The sequence below is a fragment of the Helobdella robusta genome (assembly GCF_000326865.2).
Source record: "Helobdella robusta unplaced genomic scaffold HELROscaffold_6, whole genome shotgun sequence".
Classification (NCBI taxonomy): Eukaryota; Metazoa; Annelida; class Clitellata; order Rhynchobdellida; family Glossiphoniidae; genus Helobdella; species Helobdella robusta.
This window is the reverse complement of record NW_008705330.1, coordinates 4,678,796-4,692,655: the sequence shown is the minus strand read 5'-3', so window position 1 is coordinate 4,692,655 and position 13,860 is coordinate 4,678,796. Positions and strand designations below refer to the sequence as shown.

General features: G+C 34.0%; 2 protein-coding genes across 2 annotated transcripts; one reads left to right on the top strand and one right to left on the bottom strand.

Annotated features, from left to right (window-relative positions):
• Positions 1-4,029: 4,029 nt before the first annotated feature.
• Positions 4,030-5,279, bottom strand: HELRODRAFT_164454 (hypothetical protein; the record flags this gene model as incomplete). The annotated part of the gene is made up of 3 exons (XM_009029390.1): positions 4,030-4,257; positions 4,809-4,995; positions 5,233-5,279. 3 exons carry the CDS (start codon positions 5,277-5,279, stop codon positions 4,030-4,032), a joined length of 462 nt encoding a protein of 153 aa, XP_009027638.1.
• A 704-nt stretch (positions 5,280-5,983) lies between these two features.
• Positions 5,984-7,117, top strand: HELRODRAFT_164453 (hypothetical protein; the record flags this gene model as incomplete). The annotated part of the gene is made up of 2 exons (XM_009029389.1): positions 5,984-6,372; positions 6,919-7,117. The coding sequence occupies 2 exons, from the start codon at positions 5,984-5,986 to the stop codon at positions 7,115-7,117; spliced, it is 588 nt and encodes a 195-aa protein (XP_009027637.1).
• Positions 7,118-13,860: the final 6,743 nt, after the last annotated feature.

Here is a 13,860-nt window from a genome sequence, read left to right as displayed (position 1 = left end):
ATCCTAATTAGTTACTTGGTTTTGTTGTGTTGTCGTTGTGAAGTTATTGACGTTGTTGTGTTGCTGTTGTTAATGTTGTTGTGTAGTTGTTGTTGCTGCTGTTGTTGTGTAGTTAGTGACGTTGTTGTGTTGCTGTTGTTGATGTTCGGTTGATGAGACTTTCAAAATTTTCGCTGTTGCTGTTGAACATCTTCTGATTTAATGAATATTGAAAAGTTGGAAAGATTGAAAAATTTGATTTTTTTTATAGAAATTATCAGATTGCCTTTACTTATGACCACTATGCAGCCAGCGAACCAAAAGTTTTTCGTTCTTAAACAATTTTTTTGCGCTGTAAAAAATAAGCCATTGAAAAGTAAAAAAATTAAATTTCCAAAATGAGTTCTTCGATGCCGTGAAATTAAATATTTTTTGATGGATAAAAAGTCTATGTTTTTATTTGAAGTTGTTTGGCTCTTTACCTGCAAAAATAAAAATTTAGTCGTTTAAAAAATGTGTTAGATAAAAAATTATGATAAAAATGTCTAAAATTATGTTATTTAATTTGAAATTATTTTTAATTGAAACTACATATTTTATATTTTTCGAAAAAATTGATTTAATGGAATTATTCAGACAGAAAACCATCGATTCCTCACATATCTCACGAAACAAATCTCCGACGATTTTTGGTTTAAAACTTGAAGACAACGTAATTTTTTAACGAATATTTTTTTATATAAAATATTTATCTTGTTCATGTAACTTATCGTAATAATCCACCAAAGAACGAGCTTGAATAAAAGTTTCAACCCTTGTAAACTGTACGAAGCATACAACTCTAATGTCAGTGAAATGACTTCTGTACCATCAAATGATGTTGGACAGTCTTTGTAAGGAAGACTGTAGAAATTATCTTTTCATCAAATCGGCTCTTTTAATAAAACTTCATATAAAACTTTCAACAGGCAAACAGGCAGGAAAATCACAAAAAATAATAGTTTGCACACACACACACACACACACACACACACACACACACACACACACACGCATCCACACACAAAGACACATACTCATATTATGTATACATTTGTCACTCGCGCCAACGCATCGAGCGTCTAATTTCCTTCAAATGTATCGGCAACATTTAAATTTTACCTCCGTGCATTCACATTTTAATGAATTTTGCAAACTCGCGGCCACGAATGCTACGTCAGATCAGAGGTGAGTAAACTTTTGAGACTGATCGGACTCGTCTTCACGTTTTGTTTTGTTTGTTTTTTTTACCAAAAAATTACTTTCGTTTAATGGAGATGTAATAAAAAGTAAGTTCATTTGCAAATGTATTCTGGTGGACAGTTAAACAGCCGGCAGATTAAATTAATGAATAAATATAACGCGGTACTTAACATACATGTGTGTATGTATATGTATGTATGTTTGTGTGTGTGATGTGTTTGTGGGTATGTATATATATATGTATGTATGTATGTATGTATGTATGTATGTATGTATGTATGTATGTATGTATGTATGTATGTATGTATGTATGTATGTATGTATGTATGTATGTATGTATGTATGTATGTATGTATGTATGTATGTATGTATGTATGTATGTATGTATGTATGTATGTATGTATGTATGTATGTATGTATGTATGTATGTATGTATGTATGTATGTATGTATGTATGTATGTATGTATGTATGTATGTATGTATGTATGTATGTATGTATGTATGTATGTATGTATGTATGTATGTATGTATGTATGTATGTATGTATGTATGTATGTATGTATGTATGTATGTATGTATGTATGTATGTATGTATGTATGGATGTATGTATGAATTATTATTATTAGATTATTATATATAAAGCCCCCTTTATTGTTCTCAATGGCGCTAACAATGTAAAAGTTGATTAAATGCGCTAATGCAAAAGTTAATTAAATGTTTCACTTCAATCAAATCATGTCATGAAAAGTTTGTCTGAAAAGATGGTTCTTTAGCTTTCTTCGAAATTCAGTAATTGACAACCCACGATTTCGCAAGTCAACCGGCAAAGAATCTCTGCAACCAACAGCAAGCTGAGTTTGTCGAATTGTTAACAAATCTAAATTGTTTGACCGTAACTTCTGACACTGTAACGGTGCATTTCTTGGAACTCGATCCATTAAATATTTCGGCGCTAATCCATTAATGCTTTTATACACCAGTAGGGCAATTTTGAAGACAATTCTTTGTTGAACGGGCAACCAATGAAGATCGAAGAGAATAGGAGTAACATGATCAAAATATGAACCACCAGTTAACAACTTGGCAGCCCGATTTTGAATTAATTGTAACTGTGCAACATACTTTTTGGGTAAACCGTAAAATAAACTGTTGCAATAATCGATCCCCGAGTGAATGAACGAGTGAATTAAACATTGCAATGTATGCATATTTAGAGATCTTTGATGAGTCTCAATTTTCTTAATTGGTAAGTACTTTCTTTCAACAACTTTATGTGCAATTGCATTGTCATGTTTGTATCAAAAATAAATCCAAGATTTCGTGCTGATGCACAAAATTCGATGACAGATTCTTTATTCTGATAGTGTTGATACCCCAATAGTGTTGATATATTGTTGCCATGTACCCAAAGGCAAAAACTGGGTCTTGCATTGGTTCAACTTTAATCTGTGCCCCATCATCCAAACATCAATGGCTGATAAACACGATACTAAATTATCGACCACATTACCAAACGACGAGGGAGAGGAGTTGGCTATTATTTGGATGTCGTCAGCAAATGCATGAAACCTGAAATTGTACGACTCAATTATTGTGTAGACATCTGCTGTATAAAGCAAAAAGAGAATGGGACCTAAGACGGAGCCCTGTGGTACACCGTATGACAAAGCACCGACAGCTGCCAAATTTGTTTTGAATAAAATTTGTTGAGTACGACCAGCAAGGTACGACACAAACCACTTGTGAACAACTCCCGATAGTCAAAATGTTTGCTTCAGTTTTTTGAGAAGTATTGCATGATCGACGCAATCGAACGCCGAGCTCATGTCCAAGAGAGCAAGCAATGACACATTTTGTTCGTCCATTGATGAATACAACCTTGACGAAACATCAATTAAAGCTGTTTCCGTCGAGTGAAACACACGATAACCCGACTGGTGAACCGGCAGAAGATTATGAATTTTCAAATGAGAAGCAAATTGTGATAAAACAATTCTTTCAATCAACTTTGACAAAAACATAAGGTTAGATACAGGTCGGTAATTTTTAACTCATGTCTATCAAGAAAATTCTTCTTCAAAATCGGTGTAACAACAGCATTTTTAAACGCTGATGGAAATGAGCCAAAACTTAAACAGAAATTTATGAAAAACGTTAAAAACGGTAAAAACAAATTAACAAATCTTTTAAGAATTTTTGTGGGCACACAATCAAGAAAACAAGATTTTGATAGAGACTCTAAAATGACTTTTTTTTATGTAGCTGTCAGTACAGGGCGAGAAGTTTGAAAAAAAAGATTCTTCATCAAGATCACATGGAGTGAATGTTGGTTCATCACAATGATTGGTTAAATTACGAACATCATCAATTTTGCTTTTGAAAAACTTGGAAAAGTCAAGAGAACTATGATCAACTTCTGATACATCCATTACCTGTTCCATTCCAAGCAAACCGTTAACGGCATTCCAAAGACGTTTTGGTTTGTTGCTATTTGATTCCACCAAGTCTTTCCAATAACAATTTTTCTTTTTGACAAACAAGCAATATTTATCTTTAATAGCTTGTCGCCAGATATTCTTATTTATATCACTTGGGTTGTTTCGATAAACCCGTTCTAATCTGCGACATAGCCTTTTCAAATCCCTGCACTCTCCGTCGAACCAAGGGGCTAATGGCACATGTTTAGAGTTGACATAGTGTAGTGGAGCCACTTCATCAACAACCCTCCTCTTCTCACGATCAAACAACACAAATGCATCATCCACATCATCACTATCAAACGGACCACTGATTGGAGAGTTTAAAATTAGTGATTTAAAACGATGTGCATCCAAACGGTTTCAAGAGCGTACCACCGCCTTGTTGTCAATGGTAGCCTGATACTGACCGAGAATGAAACATTAATCAGACCATGATCTGAATAAACACCACTAGGATCCACTCTACAATTAAACAAAGGAATATCAGGAGTGGACGTAACTAAATCAAGTGTGCCACCTAAGTTATGGGTAGGCTCATTAACCACGTTTGTTAACTGAAACGAATCAAATATTTCAAGCAAATTAATTGAGTGTGTATCACCAGGCCTTTCAATATGAATGTTAAAATCCCCAGCCACTATCAAACCATCACCCAATACAAATAAATGTTCCAACACCGATGTCAGCTCACCAAAAAACAAAGATGTGACCAATTTTGAACCTGGTCTGTAAATACCAAAAACAAAAACTTTGCGACGCTAAAAAGAAAATTCAACTATAATAGCCTCGAAGGTCTGAAAAACCGGAACTTCAATTTTCCTGGCCTTGAACATCTTCTTGAAAAAAACAATAAGACCACCATGGTAAGGATCATGAGTCCTCAACACTTACAAGAAACTAAAACCTGGCGGCATGGCCAACTGAATAGAAGGATCTTCAGGAGACCCATGCCACGTTTCACACAAAAGGAAAATATCCAATCCACCAGATAACAATTGATAAACAACATTAAACTTTGTTATAACAGACCTTATATTAAGAAGACCAAAATTTAATACTAGATGATTGCAGTTTTTTGAAGCTTTACTATTTTCCAGCGTCCCACTTGGCCCTTCACTCTGTATAAAAAATGGCCATCATTAGCTTCTTTAGTTTTAGCTTCAGCAATCAATTCTCGCAGCTCAACGCGCTGATCACGTGTTAGATCATGACTGATTTTGATTTTGTTGAATTCACCCTCGAGAGACTTAATTTTCGAAATACTACGCATGACTCTGTTTTTGATGACAAAACTGGCAAATTTAACAATAACTGGACGTGGAGTTTTGGAATCATCAATTTTTCTCCCTTGTTTGGTGACTCTTAAAATATCATCATCCTTGATAGAGTTATTCTATCAAGGATGATGATATCGCAAAAAATCTTTACATAACGCGGTTGTATGTTCAGAAATCTTTTTAATTTCCAATTCTATTTCATCATTTTTATCCAGAATTGGTTTGGTCAATGTTTTCAAACCATCGAAAGACCTGAGGCAACCATCACAAATGTATCTGAGATTTCTACAGTTGTTCATGGCAGGCAGAATGTCTTTAGGTACACTTTCTGCAGGCGGAACTTAATCACAAAAACAGCATGTAACGCTATTAACACCATTTTTGATGCCTTTAGTAGTCGAACGTGTATCTTTAGACATAATGCTTCACAGGCACAGTGAAAATAATAAACCAAACTATTTATAATCTTTTGCAGCAAAACAAAATATCCAGGCACAACAACACAGTTGTCAAGGTGACTTTTTTAAAAAACGAAAAACAAAAATTATAACAATGTTTAAATTACTTATTCCACAAATTAAATTCAACAAAACAAACAATATTTCAATTCTTTAAATGAAGCGAATATATAGAACTATTAACTAAAAAACGCTATTAATCCTAAGAATTTCTACAAAGTTTTAAGCGCCAAAATCAGCGTGCAACGTGTAAATCAACAATATATATATATATATATATATATATATATATATATATATATATATATATATATATATATATATGTATATGCACTCGCCTATATCAAGTATCAAATTATAACAATTCAAGCTTGTTAGATGTTTGAAAGCTTGACTATTGGACATGAAAGTAAACATCAAGTAAACACCAAACATCAAGTAACAAATGGATTAACACTTTGATTTGTCGTTAATTGCACATGTTGGCGTTCAGCTGGATATTTTCAAGCACACAGACACGCAGGAACCGCTGCAACAAGCACGAAATGTGGTTAGTTGCGAAAAACAGTTCCCTGATGTCGCCTGATCTGACGCTAATCATTTTACATATTGCCTTAAGAAATTTAAGGGTGTTGGGGTCCATCGGGCCGAGAACCTCGATACATATTGGCAAGAATTCCATCGAAGGGAGGGCGTTCCCATATTTTTTAATTTTCTCGTCCGCTGCCCTGGCCGCGGTCAAACCGCATTCTTTACTTGTCAGGTTTACGTATCGTTCGGCAAGGGTGCCAGGGACCGTAACATCCCACGCCAAACATCTACCGGCTCTCCAAGGTATTAGTGTGCATCCGTCCGAGCGCCTACCATCATGCGCAGAAATGCCGGATGGTTCCTTGAGAACCGGGATTGAAGCCTTGGAGAAGGGCCGACAGATGTAGTCGTTTAATGCTGAGTGACGTAGTTGACGGCCCCCACCCAGGCGACAAACCAAACCGTGGTGCCCAAACTCGTCCGCCCCAGCGCCACATCGGCACGTGTATTTATTTTGAATGACCAGGCCAAGTCTGAAACCAATGGCAAATCTCACATACTCGTCGTCAAGCCTGGTGCCCACAGAGGTGTTGGGCCACGATCTCAACCACCCACAGCTGGCAACGCTGGACATAGCCAACAAACGAGCGGTGGAAAAGTCGTCGCCGCATGAAGACAACAAATTTTGAAAGATTTTTTTATATTCTTCGTTCAAAATTTGGACGTGCGTACGGTCTCCCGGGGCGGACACTGGGGGAAGAATATCGCGGCAACGAAAAAACCGGTGGAGCAGGGAAGACTGCAGGTCGAGAGTGGCAGCGGCAGAAGAATTATAAACAACAGGAGCCAGCTGAACCACGCTAAGCAACCCCTGCCCACCAAATCGCACCGGCAGCTGAGCCTAGGACCAACCACTGTCGGTCACTTGAACATTGCAAATCGACGACAGGGCGGTGCGCAGGGTTCTGTCAAATTCGCCCAATTTAGAAGGATCAATGTGTTTGGATGTACGCAGGAAGTACATCAATTTGGGCAAACTGAGGGCATTGCGGATAATAGTCAAGGCATCATGGGCCGAAAGACAGGAAACACGACTCAGGGCGAATTTAAGCTCAGAGAGCTTTTGGTCAAAAAACTTTATTTGGTAATTGCCCTCGACCAAGGGTGTGCCTAAAAAACTCAGTTCTGATGCACCAACTCTGGGTATTCCAGCCAGCGCATGTGGCACCTGAAATAAACTTTGGCAGTGTATACACATACATACATACATACACTCCGTGTATGTATGTATGTACTATTATTTTTACAAGTCAATTCATACAGCGCTATTACCAAAAAGATCTCAGAAGCGCTCTTAAAAACAAAAAAAAATTAAAAGAAAATTCACTCAAACAAATCTTAAACAAAAGAATAAATGATGAGAAATATTAGTCAAACCAACTCAAAAGAAAACATTGTTCGTATTGCAAAAATAAATCTGTATTCATCATTAAACAATAATTAAACAATTCAAGAAAATAAATGAGTCTTCAGTTCTTTTTTAAACGTAGCCGACGTAAGTGCAGATCTTCTTGGCGGCACTATGGCAGACCATTCCAAACAACAGGACCAGCGACAAAAATGTTCTGTGATGCAATCTGCAGATATGTAGCTGGTATAAACAGCAAGTTCATTTAATTCGATCTCAAGTGCGAATCAGACGTTTTCTTTATGAACCCACGTGACAAATAATTCGTCGCCAAACCATGTAAGGATTTAAACATTATCAGACAATTTTGAAAAATATCTTCTTCTCGATTTTCAACCAATTTAGCTCGTTCAAGATTGGAGTCACATGTTCAAACCCCTGCCTTTTCGTGACAATTCTTGCCGCCTGATTTTGGACCAACTGAAGGGCAGCCATTGATCTTCTCGGTAGTTTGAAATATAGACTATTGCAGTAATCTAGCATCGACGTAATAAATGCATGAACCATTGTTTCTGGACCTCAACATCATCAAACCTGACCGAGTTTACCTTAAACTTTGATAACTGCTGCTATGTGCCAACAGGAAGCATCTGGGTTTCGTTTTGATTCAATTTTTAGGTATTGCTTGACATCCAACATTCAATTTTGATCAAGCATTTAGCAACTTTATCGGTTTCAGGCTGAAATGACTCGACCATCACAATTTACTGAATACCATCATCGACTCATGACCAACTTGTCCATGTATGCATCTGTTGCCTATGTGTGTGTGGTTACTCGTTTGTATACTTGTATACATGGTTGCAATAAAACTGTAACGTCAGAGATATTGAATATTAAGAAACAGCACTGCGATACAATACAAAATAGCGATATAATAATAATAAAAAATAGTAATAATGAAAATAAAGATAAAAATAAGAATAACAGCTGAATGATGGATGACAGATTTTTCTGTCTAATATGAATGATTCATTTCGCAAAAAATTGTTTACAATTTCAACTCGTTAATTTAAAAAGTTGTGTGATTTTTTTCATGAACATAAATGACACATTTTTTTTTAATTTCAGAAATCTTTTTTTTTAGTAACTTGTTTTTCTCAACATTTTTAAAATAAACTTTAAAAAAAATTCAGTTAAATATTTACTTAAATATTTACGCCTAAATTTTTAATTCATATTTTTTCCTTCAAAAACTTCAAAATGACTTTACACAAAGTTCTGCAGAGGGGAATTTTCTTTTTTTAATTATTCCCCCTTGAATTTTTCTTACTACTGTTATTTAAAAAAAATTATTTTGAAATAATTTTTTTGGATTCCTTCTTTTCTTCAAAAAATAATTATTTACAAAACTACTGCAACAATTTAGAATCATCTGAAAAAATTTGAAAAGCCACTGTTTATAAACTCATCATTCCTTTTACAGAAATTATCATTGAACGTCTGATTTCGTTATTTTACTATCACATGATAAGTATCATTTGAGAAGATTTTATTGTATTTGGCAGATGGACCCAAAATGTGTAGTTCGAAAAATATTTGGTCTGTGAGAAAAAGCCCCCTGGGCAGACAAAATGTAAAGTTGTGGGCAGTAATAAAACAAAAAATGTAGCTAATAATTCGTACTTACAATTACCTACACTCAGGCACTCACTGCGACCACAAACGAGTTATTTTAGCGTGAAGCAACATAAAATATTGTATGCTGCACATATGCAAATGGTTTTCATTGAATAACTGAAGCTTTATAGACAGTTAAAAAGTAATTAAATTTTATTATTTTTCTTCAATAAAAACATTTTTTGAATCATAAAATTATCTGCGCAATAAAATGATAGTGTAATTATGTAATAAAATCATTTAAAATGAATAGAAAGTCTTGTTTTGCTTCTAACTTCATCCAAAATTTCATCGCCTGTCTCATGCTGTTCTGTCGATTGAGGATATATTCCGTGGAACCAAAACCTGCTCCTTTGCTTTTGGTGTACTTTATACTTTGTGTTCTGTCCGATCCAACCACAGCAGTACAGCAGGTCGAGGGTCCCAATCGCCTAAAGATGGCATGTTATGGAAAACATACAAGTACTCGTTCTCAGTGGTGACTGATGAACTGGATCTTTTCATTGACTTCAAATTCTCTGAGTGTCAAAACCGCCAGGGCTTCAAATAGTTCAGCATTGTGCATTTTTTCTTCATCTAGCTCAATGCACACTGCACGGACATACCTTCGGTTCGTCACATACACATGGTATTACGCCTCATAAGTAGGGTAGGGTGGGGCAAGAAGCCATAGTTAAGCCTTTGATGAGTGACTTCATCTAAATAATGGAATATTTCTACAACATTAGTGATTATTTTACTAGATTAATATGTCCTTTCTCTAATTTTACAAATTAAATTGTTCAAACATATGTTTATAACACAAACCGTAGACCTCTATAAAATGGGCTTTTTGCCCCATGCATGGGGCAAAAGGCCTGTGTAGAAAAACTATTAAAATAAGCCTTAAAAATAGTTTCAAATCCGAAAATGTAAAAAAATTTTAACAGTTTTATTGTACATAAAATAAAAATTGTTACATTTTTGGCATTTTATTCATTGAAATCCTGTGAAATCATTACAAAAAATTTGTGAACATGTCCCACAAGGAGTCAAATCTTTAGATCGCTTGACAACCGACTAAGCTTTATAGTTCCCGGAGATGTTGTCATGGCTTTTTCATGTCTTCTTAAAGTTTTTGCAGGGACCATATTCTCTGATAACTTTACTAAGTAACTGGCCATTGGTTAGAGCATCCAATGCTTTTTTCAAACTTTCACCATCACTATCATAAGTCGACCATCTTGTAGATTTTCTTACATAATTTCTGACCATTTTATACCTTAAAAATTAAAATACATTAAATTAATTTACACATAAAACATAAATTTCAATACATTTTAACAATTAACTACAAGGATAGCTGCCTACATACATAAATCTGAAATTTGTTAAATAGTTCAATAAATGTAAATTTGGCCTCTTGCCCCTAAGTTACAGAGGCGTTTTACCCCCATGGACAATGTTAAGAATAAATTTAATCTAAAAATACAAAAAATTGTCTAAACCGATTAGAAGTTACTTTTGTATATGTGAAAATGATTTTTCTTTATAAAAAAACCTCATTTCTTCAAAAATAACGATCTTATTATCAAGAAATTAATTAAAAACCCGAACACAAAATTTATAACACGACCAATTTTTCACTCGCAAATTATATAAAACTCTGAAACAGAAAAAACAAATGGAGAAACGGCGTGGTTTTATATTCAAAATAATAAGGGTACGTTCTAATTTTAAAAATTTAATTGAACAACTTTCGGTCTTAAACAAATTTCGTGCAAACTGGATTTAGGCTTTTTACCCCATGCGGCGTTTTGCCCCACGTTACCCTATGTTTTATGTTTAAACATTTTCTTTCTCCGTTTTTGTTTTTATTTATTTACTTATTTGTTTAATTTTGTACTACTGCTTTGCATGGCTGTACAAATTTCTGTGTCGGCCAGAAATAATAAAAAAAATACATGGCTTGTTTAGATCTATGCATTTCATTGTGAACGAACCATTTTCAAATGTAAACAGTTCTCTCAAGTCATGCAATTTGGTCTTCACCTGTGTTATCAGCTTGCCCATAATGAAGATGGTCACCTGTTCTGATAGAAACATTTTTGATACCTGCTGAAAACGGTAAGTGTGTCCACCAGAAAAGCGATAAATTTAAAATTGTTGATATTTAACAGGGATGCGAGGTAACCGCTGGCTTCTTTGTTTTTGCAAGTTTTGAATAAAAAAAACCAGGCGATGCCACGATGTCACGACGGCATTCAACATGTTAGAATTGAACTGCGTTCAGCGAACCTCAAAGAGTTTTAGCAGTGACATTAGGCAACAGTTATTGTTTTCCCCAATATCTTTCAAATGCAGAAAAGTGAAAAAAAAGCTCAGGCTACTAGTTTAATTTCTGAAATGTTTGTTCGACTTCACTAACGCTGCTACATGTAGACTTTCATGCTAGATTTGATCTATGGACGCTCCACAACACTTAAAGCTGTCATCAACAGATTCTACATTTTCCTCAAACAATTTTCAAAAACCAATTTTATAATTTTATCGTCTATGTTTACCGCTGCACCATCAGTAACTACAGATGAAGCGTGTTTGAAAACATGTTTCACTGCTGCGTCCCTAATTTTCTGCTGCATGGCTGCTAAAACTAAAGTACGAAGAAAGGAAAACACGAATTTAGATACGAACTGTATGAAGAACTTACGAGTAAAACACTACGACTGAACGTTAATAATTTAATAAGATGATTAATCGATTTGATACAGTGTACGTCAAACGTCTGATTTACGTTAAGGAAATATAAGTAATAAATAAGTAAACAAATTAAAGTTTTTCGCTGAGGCAAACACGAAAGCCTATACATTTGATTCCACACTTAGTTTCATCAAATGTATTGAAAAAATTTTATTTTTTGTTGAAAATATATCAACTGATTAAATAATGTAATAGTTTATAACCATTGAATAGTCTTTAAAACCTTGACTAAACGATTGCGGTTGAAAGTGTATACAACCTTGAAACGATACAATCGAACAAGTGTCGAAACGGAAGTAAGAGTAAGTAAAACGTGAACAACTCAATAACGAAAAAATTGAAAATATAACCTTCGCAAGAAAATAGATGGAAATTATGGAATGAAGTATCACAATGAAAAATTATTAATGGAAAAATATTTACAGGACTTACGAATAAGCTATATGCATGAAAACAATTATTTACAAACAAACGAAACTATTTACATACAAGAAACTATTTACATACAAAATGCTTTTGACATAGTTTGCCAAAACTAATTACACAACCCAAGTTCGCTGTGTGAAGAAGTAGTCATAAATTTATTGCATTGCACTCATCAACTTGTCTGGTAGAAACATCTGATCTATGGGCACATGATGTTGAGAAACAGCTCAATGACTTGAGGACTGTATGTTATTTGGTGTTCTGTCGGATCAATGAGCGGGCAAAGGAAGTGTTGTTCTTTCGAATAACTAACTTCCTCCTACTTAAAATATTAATTACAGAAAATTTTAAGTTCAAAAGTTCTATCCATTTTTAAAAAATATCTTGTCATAATTTGTTTTTTCAGATGCCAAACTAATAACTCTGACACTGATAAAAAAAAATACTCGAATGATACCCGAGAAAACCTCAGATGATCCTCAAATGCAGAGGTTATTTTAAGATTTTTTTAAATGAAAATCTCAGTAACAAAATGGTCTGATGTTTTATTGATAACCTCATTTTGTGCACCATCAGACTGTTGCATATTTGCCGATCTTAATGCAGAAAATGTACGTCCAATGTCACAGTTGTTCGACAAGTTGCAGCCGGATATTGCCATTCTTCAAAAAAACAAAATCGAAATTTTAAAGCTTACAATTTGCAACAAAACCAACCTAGCTTCCTCACGTGAATACAAACGCTAAAATATAAAATACTGGAAATTAAACTTAATTTCAGTCTATAATAACTGTCCGTTAATTATTAATTCATTTGAAATATCGCTTGTGGGTTTTATAACATTTTTAATCTAACTTTGTTTAAAATATTATGGCCGAAATCTTTTAATGAAAAATTGATTATCGCGGTAATTCGCTCGTCATATAGCATATATTGTGACAGAAATATTAATTAACCGATTTTAAATATATTTTTTTATTCTCAAACACTTTTTGATCAAAGAGCATGAGAGGATCGTACATTATATTTAACATCTTATTTATTTACACTCTGATAATTATAATATAATATTTATAATATAATTAATAATATTCGATTGATTTCATTTGGATTTTATCTTTTCGGTAAATAAAAAAATGTTCCCATCATCATAACCATCATCAACAACAACAACAACAGCATCATCATTACCGTTCTTAGAGGAACTTTCATAATCACTACGGCCTTTTTTTCGGTCATCATCAACATTTCGAAATTCCGTCAAGCTGGCATAAGAAGTATAAAAAAACATCTGAAAAGTGAATCTCTAACAATTTTTTTGTGATTTGCAAAACTCAAAATTTAGGGGGAAAAAATCATTTTAGATCTTTCAAAAGTAATTAATACGCTTTCGGTTTTCGGATACTTACCTATTTACGAGTTACGTATTTAATTTTTTTCAAAATAGAATTGAAAAACAATTTAAAATATAAAATACAGAAAATTTTAAGTTTAAAAGTTTTATCAATTTTTTTAAAACATCTTGTCATTTTTTGATTTTTAAGATTTTTAATATTTGAGATCTGACACTGATAAAAAATGATACTCCAATGATACCCGAGGAAACCTCAGATGATCCTCAAATGCAGAGCTTATTTT